Source organism: Crocodylus siamensis, chromosome 2, assembly GCF_052110815.1.
Source record: "Crocodylus siamensis isolate JL-2025a chromosome 2, ASM5211081v1, whole genome shotgun sequence".
In the NCBI taxonomy this organism is placed as follows: Eukaryota; Metazoa; Chordata; order Crocodylia; family Crocodylidae; genus Crocodylus; species Crocodylus siamensis.
In genome coordinates, this window is record NC_143396.1 from 31,904,915 (window position 1) to 31,928,749 (window position 23,835).

The 23,835-nt window shown below is 40.9% G+C and overlaps 1 protein-coding gene across 7 annotated transcripts in view; it reads right to left on the reverse strand.

Moving 5' to 3' along the window:
* PROM1 (prominin 1) overlaps positions 1–23,835 on the reverse strand; it is a 110,435-nt gene that overhangs the window by 28,505 nt on the left and 58,095 nt on the right. For all 7 annotated transcript variants that reach the window (XM_090035631.1, XM_090035628.1, XM_090035632.1 and 4 more), the window contains 8 exons: positions 20,377–20,497; positions 17,132–17,195; positions 12,947–13,036; positions 10,927–11,144; positions 10,458–10,532; positions 8,780–8,843; positions 3,715–3,874; positions 662–814 (listed from right to left, as the gene is read on the reverse strand). In XM_090035631.1, coding sequence (XP_089891757.1) covers positions 662–814; positions 3,715–3,874; positions 8,780–8,843; positions 10,458–10,532; positions 10,927–11,144; positions 12,947–13,036; positions 17,132–17,195; positions 20,377–20,497 — 945 coding nt within the window. The remainder of the gene's footprint in view (positions 1–661; positions 815–3,714; positions 3,875–8,779; positions 8,844–10,457; positions 10,533–10,926; positions 11,145–12,946; positions 13,037–17,131; positions 17,196–20,376; positions 20,498–23,835) is intronic.

Sequence of the window (23,835 nt, forward strand, 5' to 3'; positions counted from 1 at the left end):
TCAAATTAAATTATTTTTTTTAAATTCAGACTGACAATGTTCTCCAGAGCAGTCTGGATAGAATTCAAACTGAATCATGCCCTGTACTCCTCAGCAAAAAAACCAGATACTGATATTTCTAAGGATCATCTCACCGACTCCAAATGCGCCACACACAACCTAAAGACAGAAATGAATCAGATGCCTCTAGTCTTCTGATGCAGCTACTCTAATCCTTCCTTGAGGGTTCAAATCATATTTAACTATATTTTATATAAAGCCTCTCTGCACTCTAATTAGCTCAACATAATTCACAATTTTACAGTTTCCAATTTGGTTTTAAGTGGATATTTGTTAGCTGTAGTATTTTCATTAGTCCAGTAAATTAACATAATTTATCTTCTCTTGTGATCTTGTAGAAAGAAATTACTGAATAACAACTCTAACTTGATTCAGTTTTAAAAGCACACCAGGGCTTGAACTTGCTTTCACAAAGATAATTTCCAAACATTTAACAGATATTTTCAGTTTAACATTTTTTGTTCACAGTTTTCCAATGCATTTATTTCTTTATACATAATAAAACCATGCCTTTTCAAATTATACTTCCTACAATACTGTACTCAGACTCCATGAGATAGTTGTATATTTCACTTATTTGTTAAAAGTAAAATATACTCACGCCATGAGAAAATTCCCTCCAGTATTTGAAACACAGCCTCTGGTTGTTGGAGAAGCATGCCTGTCATAACCACAGGTGCCACATAGTAACCCAAGGTAATAAAAGACCAGGATAAGGATCACCATGCAGCAGAGAATTAGACAAGCCAGCCACCTAACGAATCAAATTAAGGGATTAAAGTTAAGGGATTAAAAATGTAAGACACACAATTCTCCAAAATAAATGTTACAGATTAGAGAAGAAATAGCAAATAGAAAAGAGAAAAATATTATGCACTGGTGACTAATAGTCCAAAAGAGGCAGAATCTTAGTAAGTTATTAACAGTAATATGCAAAAGGCAACTGAAAAATATGTAAATGCGATTCCAACTTTGTTATAAAACTTCCATTGTTCTTGCTGTAGGGATTGCTTCTTGTCTTAACATCAGGTTTAATAATTTTCTTTTAAGTAATATTGGAGTTCTGGTGTAGCCATGATGACCCAGGACATATGTGAGAGGCAAGGAGGTGACTTGAGGATGAGTGTACTGTATTTGAAAGCTTTTCGAGGTCTAATCTCAAGCATGCAGTGGGGCCAATAACAGATATCACCCTTGCTTTTCACAATTTTCTTTTGAAATTTCTGTAGTTATAACCTATGGGCATTCATACATATACCTTTTCGTTCCACAATGCACCGGAGATCCAGCAGGTTGGATCAGACTCGATAAACTGAGTCTACTCCACACGCGAGCTGATGCACGCTGAGCTGTGTTGCATGCAGTTGTATAAGCAGCAAAATGTGCGGCAGTGTGCAGAAAATGGAAGTGGTGCACATTTGAACGAATATACCTCCGATGTGTTTTAGTTCAAAAGCGCATTACCACCATTTTCGCAGTGCTGACATGCATTTCACCACTTATACAACTGCATACACTGCAGCACCAGGTGCTTTTAAAAGCGCCCGCCACTGTGGTGCAAACATATGTACAAATGCCCCGTGTTGTAAGTGCCCGTGTTGGCACTCCTCAATGGACTGCTGCTGTTACAAAGATATATAATTAAAGGGATATAATCAAAGGGATAGAGAACCTTCTTTGCAGGAATTAATGTTTCATTCTTACTCATAACAGAAATCAAACAACAGCTTAGATGTGTAGAATTTACCACACTTTCAAAAAATGATCCAGGTCCCTCTCTGTCCTTCACTTACCCCCAATATTTTCTCCCTTCACTTCCCTTCTTTTGTTTTCTCCTTTTACCCAATTCTTTCTCCTCTTCCCTTTTGTTACTGTTACTCCATAGTGGGTGTGTCTACATGTGCTATAGTGGGTGTGTCTACATGTGCTATTAGCATGGTACAATAAATTCTGGCACATACTGGTGCTGTAGTTTACTGCTCCTGGGCACCGTGTTTACATGACCGCAGCACGCTGAGCTGGGTTGGAGCTGCCCCAGCTGGTAGAGGGCCTGGCTCAGTGTGCTGCAAAGTGGCTGGCTGGGGCACAAGGGTGCTCCAGTGCATGGCTAGCCAACAGACAGCCCCACACTGAAGCAATCGTGTGTCCCAGCCAGCCTTGTCAGCATTAACACGTGCACTGCTGTGCCATAGGATAGTACTTGTATTCAGAAGTACTAACATGCAGCAAAGTTAGTTTCCTGAAGCTTAACAGGGTCGCATGTGTAGATATTGAGACTTTACTGCAGAACTAATTAGGCAGATCCACAGTAAATGTCTCATGTAGATGTGCCCCGTATGTAATACACAAGAAGAAAATCAAGTGGAATACTGCAAAGGATAAAGGCAGGGCTAGCCATCAGCTCTACATGCAGTCTGCAAAGACTTGACATGAAGCCTGAGCCCCTTGCTCCTGCTGCTACGGAGGCTGAGGTCCCCGAGCTCCCCCCAACTCCTCTCTGGCTTCTGCTTCCTACCCCATGCTTAGGGGACAGGTAGCACAGTAAGAAGAAACCTAGAAGAGGGGTCCATGATGCCTGCACTATGTGCGCAGCTGGGGACAGGTCCCAGCTGCCTGTGTGGCAGGTGAGGGAGAAAGATCAGGCTTTCCCCGCAGCTGAAGGAAGCTAGGGTGCCTGTACTAAGGTGGAAGTTGACGCTCAAAAATGAAAAGTTCAAAAACTTAATATGCTGATATCTTTCTAGAATTCTGAAAATAAAATGTATCCATGAAGCTATGGGTGATACCATGTCTTGGAGAATAATAAATTTTAGAGGTGCACTGATATATTGCTCCAATATCAGATTAGCACCAATATAAAGAAAATTGACTGTATCAGAAATCTGCCTGATGTGGCCAATAATTTGGCTGATAAATGCCAAATGTGCATGCACGCAGCCGTAGCACATGTAGGCGGCAAAGAGCACAGTCCAGCAGCATGGAGAGTTGTGTGCAGCTGGTAAGTCTGTTGTGGTGGAAGGGGAGGGGGAAGGGAAGGGATGTGGGGGGCAGATCAATGTCCCCTGTGGTGAGGGAGCTAGTGGGGCTGGGGCAGGGACTGGGGCAGGTGCAGGATGGAGTTGTGGCTTGCCCGGGGGGGTGCGAGTGGGGGGGGCTGGGAGGGCAGCTTCCACCGCTGCACACACCCCAGGAGAACATGGAGGGAGGGTGCGGGTGTAGGCTGGGGTGGCACTGGGCTCTTCCTGGCGTATGGGGGGAATTTTTTGTATTACCAAAAAAAAATAAATAAATCCGCAACTGACCAAAAAAGAAAACTGTAGAATTATCACAATGCTTAAAATCCATGACTCCACTTTTGTTATAACCCTTTCCACCAGACTATATCTGATCAGCCTGAAAAGACTATAAACTCTTTCAAGTAAGAACTATCCCTTCCTCTATATTTGTGCAACATTTAAACACAAATATTTTACATTTTCCTCTACCACTGGGCTAAATAAAAATTTACAACAACATCTAAGCTACAGGTTCTAGGATTCACAACTGCTCAGTAATTATGGTTTAATGTCTTGGTCAAAATTTATATAATATAAATTTCAAAATATTCAGAATAGTATATCCTCCCACCTCATTATCTAAATACTTCATACCTACCTATAGAAATCATACTGTTCCATTACTGGGAAATAATCTTGAACATATGCCTCACTCTGAGAAAGATACATTGTGAAATCAGTTATAATTTTCTCAACAGGAAGTGATTTAGTGAAGCTACTGATATTTGAGCCAACAGATTCCAATACGTTTTGGATATCTGAAAAAGTAAGCACAGGGATATTACCCTTACAAATCCATAAAAGAAATATATTCCACACACACAAATCTGTTCAGCCACATTGTATTTAAAATAAGGAAAGCCATGGGAAAAAAAGCATGAAACAGAAACAGGCAAGCCACAAGGACTATTTAGCTTTCAATGTAACACAATGACATTAAGGCACACACACTGTAATTTAGCTTAATGATGAAGGATGTTGAAGTCAAGCCAGAGTTTTCTCTTTCTGTTCTTTCTTTATAACATGTTTTTATCACTTTTTATCCATCTAGCTTAAATCTTGTATTTTCCATAATACAATAAATAGTATTACTGAGGAAGGGAATTAACTACTTGATTTATGAACAAGTAGTAGAAGTTTAAAAGTTGTCTTTTAAACTATCTTTTGGAGCATACAACATATCTTGGGAAAGAAATTAAATAGTCTGTGTGTTCACTCCTTACATAGGAAGAATATATAATACTTAAATTTTATATTTTTTGACAACATACTTTAAATTAATATCTTTCCACTTAATTAGTAACATTGTAACAGGATCTAATTTTTTGTCATTTTTGGATGAACCTGCTATTTTGAGGGTGTAATTTTAACAGCTGTATTTAACTATATAGAGATTCTGAAATATTCCATACCCTTACTGTACTACATATTTATAAAAAGGTATAATTTTTCTTTATTTGTATTATTCTTCAAGATTTTCTTCAATAATCAGGATACTTCTACTCAGATACATACATAAATCTTTTGGTTTTTTCTCTTCCCATCATACTAATCAGACCATTTTACAATTTGAGACTGGTAAATCCAGATACCACATTGCTTAGTTGTCTGCTCTTAGATGTTACATGGTACTCTCTAACAATATTAAGAACTCAACTGCTCAGAAAACTGGTAGCGGAGCCATTTTTCACCCTCATTTTTAATTTGATTTGTACCTCTCACTCAACCAACTGTAAGCCAGAGTAGGTTGGTAAATGATGAAAGCCTTTTGTTTTATGAACATCAGCAGCTACAGTAGGCAAGTAATTTTGCATTTAAATTCTTCAGTGAAAAACAAAGTTTACAGTTTTAGAAAACTTTGACTCATTTTAGGCTAATTCACACAATATGACGTGTTCATATACATAGTTGTTTTGACAGACTTACAAGGAATAGCTGCTTATATTGGTAGAACGGGTCCAAAAAGCAAGAACAAAAATTAACACATATTAGCATACATACTCACAGACTATATTCACTATGCTTTACGCTTTAATGATTACTAATCTGTTAGTTGATTTAACCGTTTGTAATGGTTGGATTTTGGGGTACTTCAGTGTAAAATGAAGTTGTTTTAGTTAAAGTATTGTTAGAAGATAGTTTTTGGGGTACTTCAGTATAAGATGAAGTAGTATTAAAGTATTGTTAGAAGAGGTTCCCCCTGATGAGATTTGATAGTATAACATAAATTAGCATAAAAATGAGTTTGTAAAAAGATAATTGTCTACGTTCACATAAGAATCATTGTCAGCATTACAACAAAATAAAGACAGGGCTATCCAGAGACCACAAACTCCCAGATCCAAGACTAGTCTCAGTAGAGAGAATCAAGCATGTGTACACACAGGGCATGTTCCCAGAACCTTACTTTATGCCACATGATGCAGATCGGGTTACAACTGGAGCACACATTTGCCAGTGCAAGAAGCCACACCGGGAATGTGATCCAAGTAAGTAGGGGGAAGGGAGGAGGGGTGAAGGACAGGCAGGATCAGAGGCAGGGGGGGCTGGTGGGAGGCTGTCTATAAGCAGAGGTGGGAGTTGGGGTGGAGAGCTAAAAAGAGCCCAGTCAGGGTGGGAGGTAGGAAAAGCACAGCCCCAAGGCTAGATTGAGTGGCTGTGCTTTAATCAGCTCTGGGGCTGTGCTCCTAATGTTTACAGATGTTCAGTAAGATTGGGTAAGGTTTAACCTGATCTTTGTAGTGCAACCTTGCTGGAATTCACCATCCAGCGTAAGGTGGCAAAGGGCTGCAGCAAGGCAACAGCCCTAGACTTTAGGAGGGCTGACTTCAACAAGCTAAGGAGGATCGTTGGGGAAGCGCTGAGGACCCAGAGGGGAAGGGAACCAGATGTCGAAGGTGAGTGGTTGCTCCTTAAGGAGACGATCCTCCATGCCCAAAGGGAGGTAATCCCAACAAGGGTCAAAGGGAGCAGGAGGGCACATAAACCCCCATGGCTCACTAAGAGCATCCGGGAATGTCTCCTTGCTAAAAGGGAGGCATATACCCAATGGAGAGATGGGGTCATCACCAAGAAGGACTATGTTACAGTCGCCCGAGGATGTAGGGGGGCAGTCAGGAGGGCCAAGGCAGAGTTGGAGATAGGACTAGCTTCCCGGATTAAGGACAATAAGAAGTCCTTCTTCAAATACATAGGGGGTAAAAAGAGGGTCCCGGGTAATGTGGGGCCCCTGCAGGACACGATGGGCAACTTAGTCATCACGCCAGATGATAAAGCTAACATATTTAACGATTTCTTTGCCTCTGTCTTCCTAAGTAGGGACCAGTTCAGCCACCTCCCTGCTGGGCCCCCCTCGGGCCCCGGGAGAGACACGCCTGGGCCAGGGGTTAGCGAGGAGTTAGTTAGGGTACTTCTGGAGAGGCTGGACGTGTTCAAGTCCGCTGGTCCGGACGATCTTCACCCTAGGGTTCTACAGGAACTGGCCGAGGTCATTGCGGGACCCCTGGCACGGCTCTATGAGCACTCGTGGTGCTCTGGCGAGGTGCCGGAGGACTGGAAGAGGGCCAATGTGGTCCCTATCTTCAAAAAGGGAAAAAAAGAGGACCCGGGAAATTACAGGCCAGTTAGTCTGACCTCAATCCCGGGTAAGCTCTTTGAAAAAATTATCCTGGCACACATTCAGGAGGGCCTTGCGGGGGAATGCATGCTCAGGGGCAACCAACATGGGTTCATCAGTGGCAGGTCTTGTCAGACCAACCTGGTGGCCTTTTACGATCAGGTCACCAAATCATTAGACGCAGGGGTTGCTGTGGATGTAGTCTTTTTGGACTTCCGGAAGGCTTTCGACACTGTCTCTCACCCCGTCCTCATCTAAAAGCTGGGAGACTGTGGTGTCGATGCCCACACAGTCAAATGGGTCGCCAACTGGTTGGAGGGCCGCACCCAGAGGGTGGTAGTGGATGGGTTCTTCTCGACCTGGAAGGATGTGGGCAGTGGGGTTCCGCAGGGCTCGGTCCTCGGGCCCGCACTGTTCAACATCTTCATCAGTGACTTGGATGAGGGGGTAGAAAGCACCCTGTTCAAGTTTGCTGATGACACTAAGATGTGGGGGGATGTGGGCGCACTAGAAGGGTGCAATAGGCTACAAGCTGACCTTGACAGGTTGCAACGGTGGGCGGATGAGAATAGGATGGGGTTTAACACTGATAAGTGCAAGGTGTTGCACATGGGGAGGAAGAACCGGCACCACACTTACAGGTTGGGGAACTCCCCTCTTGCCAGCACGGAGACGGAAAAGGATCTTGGAGTCGTCATTGACTCCACGATGAACATGGGCCGGCAGTGTGGGGAGACAGTCAAGAAGGCCAATCGTACCCTGTCATGCATCCACAGATGCATCTCGAGCAGGTCCAGGGAGGTGATCCTCCCCCTCTATGCGGCACTGGTCAGGCCGCAGCTGGAGTACTGCGTCCAGTTCTGGGCGCCACACTTCAAGAGGGACGTGGACAATATGGAAAGAGTTCAGAGGAGGGCCACTCGTATGATCAGGGGTCAGCAGGGCAGGCCTTATGAGGAGAGGCTACGGGACCTGAACCTGTTTAGCCTCCACAAGAGAAGGTTAAGGGGGGACCTTGTGGCCTGCTACAAACTGGTCAGGGGAGATCAGCAGGTATTGGGGGAGTCCCTGTTCCCCCGTGCGCTGCCAGGAGTGACCAGGAATAACGGTCACAAACTGGCGGAGGGTAAGTTTAGATTAGATATTAGGAGGCGCTACTTCACAGTCAGGGCGGCTAGGGCCTGGAACCAGCTTCCAGGGGAAGTGGTGCAGGCTCCTAGCCTGGGGATTTTTAAAAGGAAGTTAGATGAGCACCTTGCCGGGGTCATCTGACCCCGGTGCTCTTTCCTGCTAAGGCAGGGGGTCGGACTAGATGATCTACCTAGGTTCCTTCCGACTCTAGCTACTATGAAACTATGAAACTATGAAACCTTGCCCAATTTAAACTCTCTGAACATATGTACTGTTTGGCATACATACTGTTTAGCTCAACCTACCTAGGGTTGGGTTGATTTAAGCTTAACATCAGCACGAAATACATGCAGTACCCTACACCACATTCTTAGACTTAATTATGAGTCGCTGATAGGACACATACTGATTTATTAAGATTTTGTGTGGAATAATGGAACTGCCCGAGATGGTGTTTTTAGTTTTAAAAACCCAAGCAACTTTCTGTTTCAGGGGTGCTCAACCTCTGGCCCATGGCACCATGTCATCTGGTCTGAAGAGCTCCCTACAGGCCCGTAAATTTGGCAGCGGGGAGCTGTGGCACTGTTCCCCAAGATTAATTCTCCAGACCCATGGGGAATTCTGGGCTCTGTTCACTGGTTCTGGCACACAATCCCAGCACACAAGGCTGGGCGAGGGCAGCACCAGGATCCCTATCCCGAGTCCCGGCTGGATCTGGCCCGCAGACAGGTCTGTACCACTCATCTGGTCCATGGGTCAAAAAGGTTGAGCACCACTGTTCTAGTTATATACTGTTGTCAGAGATAAAACCATCCTCAATAATAAGAATACAAGAAAAGCCTCCAAGAATGGCAAGATTGTACTACTGTTTTTATTTAAACAATAAAATAAAAAAGTTAATTACCATCAGCCTCACCTGATAAGATATTCCTGGTCTGTTTCATCACTAAATCTGGTGTATCATTAAATGCTGTATAACCCTAAAATAAAAATGGAGAGTTAAATATTCTCAAAGCCAAATTTAAAAAAGGACTAATACCATACACATCACAGTTTATCTGGTATGGCATGCAAATTTGAATGTCTCAGCTTACAAGTGTAAAATAAAATTAACAAGGGTCTAGGTGGCTTGCTCTCCTTGATTAGCCCTTCACTTCTGTAAATAAATATATATGTACGCAGACAGATTTTTTTAAAGACGTATTTCTTTAATAGTCAGACAACTATGACTCAGGAGTTCTTTCTATTGAACATGGGTCTCAAGTTTAGAAACCTCATGGGTCTCACATTTAGAAACCTAACAACATACAAGTGTTCTGAACACCAGTAGATTATCCCCTCCTCAGTGCAACTCTATCCTAACCAAACTCAAAAATGTCAGGTTCAAAAAAGTTTTGGAGACAAAAAAAAAAAAATTACAGGGATTCTATAGAGTACCCTTCTATCTCAATGCACTCCTAATGAGAATATGTAACTTCTGAAGCTATTTCAGCTCAGACTAAGCCATTTGTTTTCAGGTGAAAACCACGGTATTTTATGAGTTAGTGGTCTTCCTTCTTTTATGGGTTAGTGGTCAACCTTTTAGCTTGGTGAGCCAGATTGGTAGTACCTGGTGCACAGGCCAGATCCAGATACAGCAGACATCACATCTGGATGTGTGGGTGAGGCAGGGGGCAGGCCAGCCACAAAGCAGCCCCACAGGGGAAAAGAGCGTGACTCAGGCCCATGAAGAAGGAAGGGGACATGGCCTGGCCCTGTGGGAGGTGGGGGAAGCAGTAAAAGGAGGTGTGGCCAGCCCCACAGGGGGGACATGACACAGGTCTGCAGGGGATTGGGGGGGGGGCACTGTTGGGCCCCAACCTGGACCAGTAGAAGGGAAGGGCCTTAATCCGCCTTGTTCGGAGGGAAGGGGGCATGGCCTGGCCCTGGTCCAGAAGAGGGAGGGTGGGGCCCAGCTGTTCAGGGGAAGGGTTTTCAGCCACACCCTCCTGGCCCCAACCAGCTGCATAGGAATTGCTAGGGGTGGGTGGCCATATTAATGGCTACTGCTCCCCCACTGCCAAATTGCCTGACCTGTGGGGAGCTCCCTGAGCCAGATGTGATAATTCTACAGGCTCCATCCGGCTTGTGGGCTGGATGTTGAACACCCCTCTTACATGGCACTTAACTATTACCAATGCAGCAGATTTCATGCCAGATATGCACCATGGGATTTATTTAATTAAATATTTCAAAATGTAAAGAAGGAATATAATTCAGAAGAAAAAAACTGCATTTTTATATAATCTGAAAACATACAGAATGCTGGCAAATTAAGGTTTGTGTCTCTTGCTCTTAGACCACCACGGTAATTTTGGAGTTACACTCTCTGCAGATGTAAAGCATTGTTTAATTATTAAATATTTAATCTTAAGGAGATGTGAACAATAGTGGGATAATCAGAAGAGAAACCTATTATGAGACCAGAGATGAGGGGAAGAAAACTTCCACCCAAGTAAACAAAGCACAAATATTATATGGAAGCAGCACCCTCCTCCCCCTCCCTTTTATTCCTAGTTAAAAAAAAAAAAAAATGATCCTTTCAAGAAACATACCTTTTGAACCAAACTAGAGAGGTCTATTTTAAGGACATCATTGACTTTGGCAAGCTGCAAGTTCACACTTGGCAACTAGAAAATATAAAGCGCTTTTGAATTAAATCAGCACATCAAATATATAGTGCCTTACTAAATATTTCAAAGGGGATGTAAAAACAAACTGAAAAGAATATGTATAGCACAATATTGTTAGTTCACTCCTTAAAATCCTTGTTGGTTGAAAGCAAGTTTTTGGAAGATTATAATGGTGCCCAAAGCAGCACTTTAACCTAGCTGTTTGACGTGGACCTTACTTTCTTCTGCATTCAGAATGAAAATAGTAATTGAAATTGCATAGAAACATAGAAGCAGAATAGATTATTTTATTATACAAGTGACTCCACAGACTAAGCCATTAAATCACACAGGACTGCTGAGCTAATCCAATGCAACTGCCCTGTGAAAGACTGAAAAAATATTCGCTTACCCCACTATAGTTGGCATTGATACTCAGCTGATGTAATGAATTTCTGATCATGTTGCAAGTTGAAGCAACTTGAGGTGCAGAACAGGCAGAATCATTAAGTGTATTGCTCAGGTGTGCTTTTACATCTGTCAGGTTAGCATGGAGTCTTTCAGTGCCTTCCTGCAAAACCTCCACAGACACGCTCACATTTTCCAATGCCTCCTTTGTTTCTCTGATTGCTACGATGATATCAAGTTGAAAAAAAAACAAAACAGTTTTTGCTTAAAAGCCAATCTAATTATTCAACCAGGTGTACACACTTAATTGAAAAAACAATTCTAGCATGGAAGATAAATTACATATTTTGCCACAATAAACCAAACACAGTACAGTTACTATTACTAAAATTTCACCCACTTCCCAAATTTACTCCTTTTTATACTCCTTCCTTGGTTCCCTTCCCTCAATTATGATTCCATGTAGAAATATGAGACATCTGTTTCATTTTCGTGTACCAGCACAAGTGTGTTAGTTCATTAGCAGTTAAATCCAGGCTCTATCATTTTTCAAAACACTGTTATCTGTATCTCCCATTAATTTGACCACAAGTTACCAAGTTGCACATTTCAAGTGAAACAGCCAGACCCTAATGCGAGTTTCAAGGTATTTCTGCCTTTAGATTTCACCCCAGTCATGTAAAACAAAGAAGCATTGATCAGGAGAGTAAAAGACAAAACACATACAACTAGAAATGCACAAGAAAGTATACAAATAATGAACCACACTTCACATTACACACGAGTTTTGTCAAGTCTTTTACCTTTGATAGCCCTTTCCACTTTCACTTCAAGCCAATAGAGAAATAAAGCAAGAAAGGTGAATGATGATGGGTGATGAGAAAGAATTCTAGTGATGTATGCAAACAATTTCACGTGCACGGGCAGAGTAAAAGAAATAAAAGTATCTGAAGATCATTGATAATTTTTACTTTTCTGAATAGCCACTTCAGATTCCTGAAATAGCTTGTTTGGCTTGCCCATTATCAAGATGCTTTAAAGAAGCTATTTTCTTTGCATAAAACAAGGACTACAGAAATCATCATTATGATGGCCAAGCCAAAGAACCAAGTGCATTCCCTCTAAGCTGTGTGGCATGCGTGGCCATGCAGGCACGCTCATGCTAGGAGCACCTGCGTGGCCGTGCATGCCACACAGCTTAGAGGGAATGCTGTGTGTTACCAAGTTCACACACAGTCAAGATATTGTAGTTGCTGGCACCTTCACAGTAATATTAACTTGATGGCACTAACCCATGTATACACTAAAACACAACAAGCTGCCCTCAGATGATGAATAGCAGAGTCTATCTTACCTGAGAATCAGATATATTACTTAAATCATAGTTCACCAAAAAAAATTAAAATTTTTGCTGTCATTCATTTTATATAAAAGAACCATTTGTCTGGAAATATACATGCTATACTACAAGATAGAAAATTCACTCCAAAGGCTAATTGAACATGGGCAAAATGAATCACCAACCTGTGGGTACAATGCAACCACAGATTTACTAAGAGTTCTACTGTATCATGCCTCTGCAAACTTATTATTGCTACAACCTCAAATCACTGGTGCTGCAGAAAGTGGTGAGGATGGGAAACTTAAACAGCCAAAACACAGTATTCAAACACTTGTAATTACCAAAAGATCCATCATCCCTTATTCTGACAAAATTTGCAAAAAGCACGATGGAAACAGCAAGACAGAGAGATACATACACTAAAGGGAGAAGCTTGTAGAATGACAAATGAGCTTCTGTCTGTGGAATAACATTTTGTTGTAGTAGCAGTAGTAAAGGAGTTATGCCTTTATCCCTATTAAAATCCATGCATAAAGGTCTCATTTCACTTGATAATTATCAGTGCATACAAATGAACACTCTTGTGTTGTGAAACAGGGGGAAGATGTCTCTCTTTGTAAGAAAATATAAATAATAAATAAATAAAAAAATAAATAAAAAAAAAGCAAGTATGTACATTTACCTCCTGCCATTGCTAGAGCTGCATCTAGTGCAGGGCGGACTTCTTTCCCCAGTTGCTCCTGGACTCTAAAGCCAAGCAATGGTCCAACATCTGAAAAATAAAGAAAAATAAAGAAAAACACTGCATGCCAGTTTAATACAATCACCCATCTCTACAAATTTTCACTATTTATTAATTCTTGATTTCAAAAAGTGAGTGGACTGAAGCAACACATTCATCAGTAAAGCAGAAATGTTTCAGGGGTGTAGGTTGTAGCCGTGTTGTATAAAATCCACTGTCTTTTATTAGATCAACTCAAATAGTTGGAAAAACTCTTCTCAGCAAGCTTTCAGGCACAGCCTCAGCTGGGCAAAGGGTGTTTGTGCCTAAAAGCTTGCTAAGAACAATTTTTTCCAACCATTTGAATTGGTCTAATAAAAGATATCAGATTTATCCAAAGAACCTTGTCTACCTAAAGCAGAAATGAACACTTAAATGTTCGTGGCACATGAATTTTGTCTCACAGGGCCACATAAAAAAGGCCAGCATTTGTAGATGAATTTTGTGAAATAAATCCCTCCACTGTCACCTACTTTTATTAGTTTGAGATACCAGGAAATGGATTCTCCAAAACTGAAGATCACTTATAACTTTTACTTTCCTGAATAGCTGAAAGATTGGTGATAGCAAAACAAGCAATAGTCTTTGCAAGTCTCTGGCTCTTCACTGTGTTCAGGTTACAGAAAGTTCTTTGGGCAGGGCTTTTTGTTTTGAGGAAGTCATAGGGAGGGCAATTACGGCAGGAAAGTGTCCAGTACTGTTAACATTGTCAATGTTGGCTATGATTTTACTGAAGGGGAAAGTTTTTCAGTATTTCCTAAAGACAGTCAGACCCTGGATTCAGCTTTCAGAAAATTTGGATGATTTCACAACTCAAACACTGGTTTCCTTTTGTCACGTACTTCATTCTGGTTTTGCAACATTTCCCCAGAAAAGCAAAATTCTCAGTTTGCAGATGGATGAAGATGTGGTTTCTAACATAGCCAACCTATTGACAGCTTCAGAAATAATGACCAAGGTCTTAAGATGACAGAGAAGGTAGATAAATATTCTTTTTTTGGCAATTCAGAGAACCTGGAAGCCACAAACTAGTTTTGAAATGCAGAGGGCAATCTCCCAACAGGCTTGCCTATGATCCTCTCCCCCTGAGACAAGAGCATTTGATGCCTGCCTAAACTGATTTAAACAAAGCAATATTATCGTTTGTTTGGCATATGCACTAACATATATTAAACTTCTATTTCAGAGAAGGCATGCTGCTTTTAACACATGCTTAATTGGCCAAATTAATGCCTAATTTAGCACATGATAAATCTTTGAGCTCCAAGATGCCACAATTAGACTGGTCTATACCCCAGCCTGTTCACTTCAAATTGGCTTGGGTATTTCTACTTTACAGTATATAGACATGCCATTAAACTTGTTAGCATTTGTGACCTATCATATAGCAATACACCCTTCATTCCAGCCTAGATTAGGTGCAATAAGAACCCTTGCCAAAGTTTCTAAGTTTTGTTTAGCTTCTTAATTAAAAGCTTCAGAAATATCACTAAAGCTATAACTGTACCTGAGGGAAAAAGCAGTAATTGCTTTTCAAGTGTTTTGGAAGTGCTAGTTGCGTAACGACCTCCCTCAACAATTCTCTCTGGTCAGAGGAAGAAACGCATAAAGGAGTTTTACAAATATTAGGACATAAGCTTATATCTCAATATCCATGTATGGTGGGCAATGTTACAGTGGGAAGAAATCAAGGATGGAGAACTTAACTGACTGCATAGAATCATAGAAAATTATGGATGGAAGGGAACTCAGATGGTCATCTAGTTCAATCCGCTGCTCAAAGCAGGACTGTCCCCAACTATATCATCCTAACCAAGGCTTTATCCAGCTGGGTTTTAAAAGCCTCCAAGGGTGGAGATTCCACAATCTCTCAGGGTAGCCTGTACCAGGGCTTTATTGCCCTCAGAGTGAGAAAGTTTTCCTAATATTTAACCTAAAACTTCCTTGTTGCTACTTGAGACCACTGCTCCTTATTCTTCATCTGCCACAACTGAGAACAATTTAGTTTCTTTGGAACTACCCTTCAGGTAGGTGAAGGCTGCTATTAAATCCCCTCTCAGTCTTCTCACCTTCAAACTAAATAAGCCTGTTTACCTCAGCCTGCCCCTTAACCATTTTTGACATCCTCTGCTGGACTCTCTCCAATTTGTGCACATCCTTTCTGTAGCTGGGACCCAAAACTGGACACAGTACTCCTACTAATGCAGCCCACTATGCCGCTGGACCACAATCTGTTGGCTCATTTAGTCTACTGTCCACTATAAGCCCCAGGGGCTTTTCTGCAGAGCTGCTGCTTAGCCAATGAGGCCCAGCCTGTACCAGTGCATGGGACTGGTCCATCCTAAGTGCAGAATGTTGCACTTGTCCTTATTGAACATCATGAGATTTCTTTTAGTCCAATTCTCCAATTTGTCTAGGTCTCAATGAATCCGTCCCACCCTCCAGCATATCTACTACTCCCCCCACCCTGGTGCCATCTGCAAACTTTCTGAGGGGGAACTCTATCCCATCTTTGAAGTTGATGAAGATATCAAACAAAACTGGCCCCGGGACCATCCCCTGGGGTGGTCCACTTGATACCGGCTGCCAACAAGCCATTGATTACTACCCTTTGGGCAGGATGATTTAGCCAGTTTTCCATTTACCTTCCAGTCTATTCATCTAACCCATACATCCTTAGGTTGCTTGCAAGAATGTTGTGGGAGACAGTATCAAAAGCTTTGCTAAAGTCAAGGTATATCATGTCTACTGCATCCACAGAGCCAGTCATCTCATCATAGAAGGCAATCAGGTTGGTCAGGTTGAACTGTTCCTAATCACCTTCTCCTCCAAGTGCTTAGACATGGATTCCTTGAGGACCTGCTCCATTATTTTTCCAGAGACTGAGGTGAGACCAACTGGTCCATAGTTCCTTGGATCCTTTTTCTTCCCTGTCTTAAAGATGGGCATTATATTTGCCCTTTTCCAATCATCTGAGACACATCCAGCTTTTCTAAGTAGTCGCTAACCTGTTCTTTTAGCACTATTAGCTGCTCACCTTCTCCCCAAACTGGGCTGCCAAGTGCAGTAGTCAGACAGCTGACCTCATCTGTGAAGACTGAGGTTAAAAAAAGGGCATCGAGTACTTCAGCCATTTCCACATCATCTGTCACTAGGTTGACTTCCCCATTCAGTAAGGGATCCACACTTTCCCTGACTTTCCTCTTGTTGCTGATGTTCTTGTAGAAACCATGTTATCTTTCACATGCCTTGCTAGCTCCAACTCCAATTGTTCTTTAGCCTCCTTGATGTCATCCCTGAATGCCCAAGCAATATTTTTATACTCCTCCCTAGTCATTGTCCAAATTTCCATTTCTCGTAGGCTTCGTTTTTGTGTTTTAGCTCACTGAAGAGTTACTAGTCTTCCTGCACATTGGGATGGTTTGTTCCCGAGTCCTCAGTAAGGCTTCTTTAAAATACAGTACTTCAGTAAGCTCAAATAGCAACCCTGTGGCACAGATCTGGGACCATGTGGTTTTACACTCAGTTCTGTACTTTAAAAATTGAAAGAAATTGTTTCCTAAGACAGGAAACAATTCATTACTACTCAGTTCATTACTACTCAGTTTTAAAAGGCAAACATTACTTGCCTTTTTCTTAAAATAAATACAATGTATTCATGCAGTTTACTTTTCTTAAAAAATAAAAAGAATACACGTTGTTATAAATCAGGGGTCTAAAACAGGCAGGCTGAATCTGGACCATGGAATCACTGGATCTGGCCTTCAGATGTGGGGCTTTGGTTGTGGGCACTCTTCCCATGCTGCCACAGAGACAAGTGATAGTGGTGGCCAGTTCCTAGCTCCTACCCACAGCTGATCCATGATGGGTTATTCTGGCCCAGAGTGGCAAAAGGTTGCCATCCCCTCTTCTAAACCAGTGATATTTTACTTAAAGAAAATCTTATTTTTGTCTCTAGTATGGTGTGTAATAAATTTGACTGTGACTATAGTTTAAACCAATTTATTATTCTGCATTATAAGCTATTTATGAGCTCCTGAACAAACTTTCTATTCAGCTAATAAAAGTTTGAATAGAATTGCTTACTGTTAAGGTCAGAGAGTACTTTCTCCTTGGTAGTGTTGTATTGGCTCACCAAGTAGTCAATTTGCTAAGAATTAAAAAAAGCCAAAAAGATTATTAATAAAGACACAGAAATCACTACACTGCAACAATACAAATATTTAACTGCAAAACTACCCAACACTGAAATTTTCTCTTCAGTGCTTTCCAAATAAATCAAATAATTTAGATTCTTGCTCAGCATTATTGCATTTACTTAAGATAAGCTTAAATTAGAAAATGTACTTAACTGAAACATCTCCTAGGGAACAAATTTAAACCCAGTGATATTTAATAGTAGCAACCATTGCTTCATGGGAAACAGCAGCAACCATTGATTCTATGGCAATGAAGGTCTGTATACCCATCTCATGCTGGTTCTACTCCTCTGGTCATCTAATATATGAAGGCCCTCCTTAACTGTGAGATATACAGAAAGTCTGAAAATTGCTTCACTATTTCTTGCTTCTGTCAGTTGGACCCTTACTCAACTAGGCATCCTTGAGGTTCCTCTACAGCTTACAGCTAGAAAGGAGCAGCTGTCCTGATTCTAGCATAGACTGTGCCCCTTATGACCAAACAGGTTTATTCAGTAAAAAGTTGAGCTCTGCACCATTGCAGAGAGCAGTTTCGACAGAGAGCATCTCAGTAAATATCAGATGCTTTGTGAGGGCTAGAAAATGGTATTTAGAGGCTTACTTTTGGGAATCGGCTTGTAGGTGAAGTAGCTACTGCATTAGAATAGCTAGGGGGATGTCAAGGTTATTTGATTTCTAAAAGCCTGTTTGAGAAAAAGTTTCATTCAAGGCCTACTATGTCTGAAGCCAGCAGACACACAGGCTGGGAAACTGAAGACATGAAGATATGACACACTGTGCCATAACATGAGATAAGGTGGCATTACATCACAGTGCCAAACTGCAGAGCCGTTGGGATTTCCAGCTTTGGGGAAGAAACCAAACTAGGAGGACTGCTAAATAACCAAATTAAGATGGGTGCATGTGATGGGTTTGCGAAACAAAGATATATAGGCCAGAATATGGCTAGTATGATGACCACAGGAAGACCAATCAACCATGCCCAGAGATGAAGAGTCATCAGGGAGGAGAAAATACAAAAGGAGGGATTTCAGAGCAGCAAAGGGTCCCCAAGAGGGGAACTTGAGGCCACGATGGACAAAGTGCACACCACCAGCACATCTCACCCACCCCACTGGGGGTAGGCAGGTGGGCCTCAGCTTCCAACCTCCAAGCTGCTGACATCTGACAGTCAACAATGAACCTCAGGGTGAAGCTTGCATACTGGTCCAACATACCTCCCCTCTAACAGCTCTAGGACTGGTAGACAGAGAATTGTTTGTATTATTCTTATACACGATCACTGTGTATCAATAAAATTTGCCTATTATTGAATGCAAAGGTCACGGTCAGTCTGAGGGTTTGGGTCTACCCAGAACAAGATATCTAGATCATAAATCAAGTGCCAACACTTTGGACTAAAGGCCCTCCAGTGAGCATTCCAACTAAGGTTTCGGACTAAAGGCCCTCCAGTAAGTAACCCAACTACGCAATTTTAAAGAAAAAGCCAGTATTGTTTTTTGAAGTCAGACATCAGCTAAAACATCAGAGCTCTAACAACCAAATCAGCTGGATTCTAGGTCATTGTAGACAAACAACAGTATTTTCCAGTTAATCTAAAGAATGTCTAGCTTCTGTCAGTGGCTGATGAGCATGTGATGTGGAGGTGCCTTATAGACCAAAGTAATATATTAATATAAATAAGCTAAATGCATACATAGAGTCTATTCTGGGAGAAAAGAACACCTAACAATCCTAGGTAAAAATTTGAAAGCATACTCCAAAAACTGAGAATATGAGAAGTTTCTGTAATTCCATAAACATTCAATTTCTAATAGTATTTTGCATTCTATTAAACAGTATTTTTAATCGTGGTTATTACCTTTAACTATTTTATATCTATCAAAGTAGATTAAGAGAACAGGAGACGGGTATATACTGGTATTTCCTATAGTGATGACGCTGCTGCTCTGCTTAAAAAGATGCAAGGTTCCATGCAGGAAAAACACCTGCATTCTGGGTAAAACTAGATCACACAGAGCAATATTATGTTCACTTTGGTGCCTTGGATAAGCTCTATACAGATCACACATCCACGAAAACCATTCTTTCCGTGATATATTACAAGGCCATCACTTTTTTTTGCCACAGCAATCCCAAAGGACTCTGCCACAATATTCTGCATGCCTGTACTACAAACAAAAGAGAATGTGTAATATATCCAGATGTGGAGAGAATTAGGGAAGAGTTGAATAGAAATTTCCCTTAAAATATATATATGGTCTAGCCAAGGCTGCAATGTTGTAGATGTCTTGATCCCCTAGAAGTCTCATGTTATTACCACCGAGACCTCAGTCAGCAGAAAAACAGTACACTAATCTGAGACTGGGAATATTATGACCAGGACAGGAGGATCACTTCAGCTAGGCCTAAGAGTATTTCCTGAACTACACATATCAACACCTTAACAATCACATAGAAAAGGGAAACTGATATGCTATTACTTACAGGTTGCCAAAGCCACTGTTATTTGACTATGTTATTTTTTTGCAAGTAGAAAAAAAAAAACAAATAACAAATGGGAAGGTTACTCTATAAAATTTCATGGAATTCACCATTCCTTGAAGACAGTAATATAGAAAAATATCTAGAGAATTTAGAGGAAGTTGCAAGCTATCAAGAACAGTATACTTTCTATTCAGTATGTTTCACTGTGAACAAGCAAACTTCAAATTGTTCTAGTGTACCAGAACAAGGGAAAAAAAAAGTTTTTTCTATGGGATACAGGTATTAAAAGTTTTACCCAGGCACAGGTTAATGACCATTTTAAGCAATGCACAGTACCATGAACAGAAAAAGGCATTCATTCCAGTGTCAGGTTGAATATGTTCAAACAATAACGTGAGCAAGTTTCTGAGAACATCATTTGGTCAAAAGTCCTTCCACCAAAATAACTGGTGGATACTTATTTATGTATGCGCATTTATTTATCTTGTGTTACATTCTGCATTATAATTCAGGCAACTCAGTCCCAAAGAAGGTATAAATTAAATTAATATGTTCCAGTATGCATCACTAACTACAATGAAAAAGTTGTTTTTTATTATACAATTTTACATAGACAGTCTGTATCTAAAATAAGTATCTCTTTACCCCTGGAGTGTCATTAAGGAAAATTCTCAGGTCTCTAAAATTACTGTACACCAGCTGCTTTGCTCCCCGGACTTGATCTGTTAAGTGTTGGTTCGCAGCATATGCACAAAGAACACCAATACTATAAAAAGAAAAACAAGATATATTATTTATTACCATATATAATAACCATTCTGCTAATTAAAAAAACAAAAACAACAACAGAGGGCGTGTCTACATGAGATGCTACTGTACAGTCATTACTGTGCGTTTATGTAGTACTTGTATTAGCGAGTACTAAGTAAATGCACAATATCCAGAGTTACTGCTTAGCAGCACTGGCAAATGTCCTTTAGTTAACACTACTGTGCAGTAGCCTAATAATACTGTGTAGTAATATATTAGCACTCTTCGTACTGTGATGTGCTACTGGGCAGTATTATTCGGCTATTGTGCAGTCAATGTCTTGTGTAGACGGGCCCAGAATCACTTTTAAGCAATGTCTCATTTTTAATCTAAATTCTAACTTTAACCACTAGGTGGCATAGAGAAATTAGCTATAAGGTTCAATACTGTACTACTAAATTTTGTACGCATTTAATAAAGAATGGAATCATGTTAACCCAAAAGTCTTCAGAAAGACTAAATTTACAATGGCAAATCACATTTACAGCACTGCATTTGTAATTTGTAGACTTCTGACACAATGTATAAAGACTACAACTTTGGATGCTTTTAAAAACTACATACGATATAAAGGCTAATATTCTTCCAAAAACAGCTAACAACCTTGACACACTTACAAGAAACTACTTGATTAAATACTTATTAAAAAGAATGACACCCAAAATATGCTTTAAAACTTATAATTACTTCCAATATATTTCTCAGTATAGGCCCAATCTTGCTACTTGTACATACTCTTAAACCTCAAAAAAAATGAATAGCTTCAAACTATGAAGCAGACAAGCAGTCCCATTAGCTTCAGCGTCATTCCTCATGGAGTTAAACATGTACATAATGTTTATGGAGTTGTAGCATAGTCAGAAAATAAAAAGTAATAGGAATGGCAGAGGTGTTTCAGTCACTGTTCTTTTAGTGATTATTTCTCCAGTTTGGCCTTTCTGACTGCAAAATATAAGCAAGCAATGATAAATATATATGAACTTGCTGCAGAATAAGATAACCAAAAGCCCATGACACACTTCTGAAAGTTAATCTCAGAATACAGTTTTTTCAATTTTATTTCAAGGTAGAACTAAGTTTCCCAGTTGCTAAATTGACACACTTACCATAACCATAGGGATTTTGTTTAGTTCTATTTTGTTCCTTTTAAAAATAAAATGTAGAGCCCTGCTCTTATAGACACCGAGTCTTAGTCATCGGTTACTGTGCCCGCCCATGGGGGGCGGCTGATCTCACTGCCTGGGGGGAGGGATGTCCCCCTGCTGCCGATCCCATGACGGCCAAATACTGCAGTTGCTTCCGGGAGCGGCCGCAGCCATTTCTGCAAGCGGCTGCTGCGATTGGCCAGTTCTTGCTGGGGTGGGGGGGAACTGGCGCTCCCAGCTCCCCCACCTATCGCTGAAGCAGACAGCATGGCTGGTCAGGGGGAGCACTGATGCTCTCAGGGGGTGCATGTGCACCCGCTACGCATCACCACTGGCCTTAGTTGTGGGGAAAATCTACACAATGCAGCTTGGGTGGGACTCTAATAATAGTACAAGAGAAACCATCTCCAAGCATGAAAGTCAATTTTACAGGTTAACATCTTTCAGAAATGAATACAGCTATAAACTGGTAGGCAGCGCATATCATTGAGCATGAGTATTAGCATTCTTCCCATGGGAAACATTGCCCAGAAAGCCACAAGCCTGTTGTTTCTAGGTAGTCTGAGGTTTGCATTGCAATAAACCAGGTTAAAGTTAAGGCAGATGCATGCAATATGGAAGCCAATGATATATCTAAGAAAGCAGGCTATGGATCACCAGTGCCAGGAAATCAATCACTAACAACTGATACAAGCTAAACTGACTGGGGTCAAGGAGACCTGACATTTTGTGTAGTTATTAAGCCCATTCTGAAGAAATGCTGCGAAGCCAGCGGGCCGAAATCCCCATTCTGCCAAATTATGTAGAAGCACGTAGTAAATTATGAGCAAAGAATCAGATGAGCAAAAAGTAGCATTGCTGGCACGGAGAAGCAGCCAGTCAACTTTGCCATTGAGAGGTAGGGAAGGAGGAGGCTTTTCTAAGTCAGGACAAAAACAAATAGTGTTTGATGCTATGGAAGCAGAAAAGCCAATGGAGGAAGGGTGTGGAAAAATGTGGGAGGGTGATAGCCTGAGGCCGTTTTAATTGGCCCTAGCTATTTCACCTAGAGATGTAAAAATATCACTATTATTGTGATAACATGGGCAAAACTGCTGGAATGCCTGCAGCTATGCTGACAGAAGGCTTCTCCTGGTTCAGTTTATGTCATTTTGGGAAGTGTGGCTATGCAAGCAGAAAACTTCTATCACCCTCCACTAAAGCTTAGAGAGGTTTTGTAGAGATGGATCATGAGTGATCAACATGAAAGATAGTTCAAATGGCAGTTTTTCCCCAGAGACTTGAGGGAGAAGAGACTGCAGGCTTTGAGGGGGTTAGGAAGCTGCAGTAGTAAAGCAATTACATTATTTTAGCAGTATGGGTGGAGAGAGAGATCAAATGTGGGGATATGGCAAAGTAAGAAACCTTATTACATATTCTAAATACTACTGGAGCTGTTCGATTGGAATTGACTCACTAATCCTTCCCTCCTGACTCCCAAAAGGAGCATTTTGGACAATATGAAAATTGGAGAAGTCAGTATAAAGAGACAACTTCTTAAAAGTTTAACAATTTCTCCCTTAAAAAAAAAATCAGCTGATCCCTGCCATTCCAAAGGGTGTCACTGATGGCAAGAATGGCAAAATGGCAGAATTTCTGATTGAAATAAAAACTAACACTCTTCAAAACACCTGATTAGTCATGTCAGTCAACATTCAACAAAAGATATTATTTGAATCATTTTTTAAAAATAAACTGGCTACTGCATTTTGAGGAACCATGTGCATTGTTTCCTCCAATGCTACTGAGACAGCAATTATTTCAAAAATATTTTCCCAGCTAAAGAGTCAAAGGAAACTGATTATCCTGCTTTCTTTTGACATGCTGAAAAAACAGAACTGTCAATCAATCGAGAATTAAAAAAAATAGTGTGCAACTCACACCACTGAATTTATAAAGACATCTTTGTTCTTTGAAAGGGGTTGTTTTTATTTCCTTTGAATGTTATGCTCACAAAGCAAAAAGGTCAACAATTTCAATCCAACAAAAAAGTACTTTGTGAATTTGAGTGTGATCATTTTTCGCTTCAGCTTTCTGAACGGAGGGGGCAGTGAGGGGAAACGTGATTCTCTAAACTGACTGTGCATTCAAACAATTGGGATTACATTTG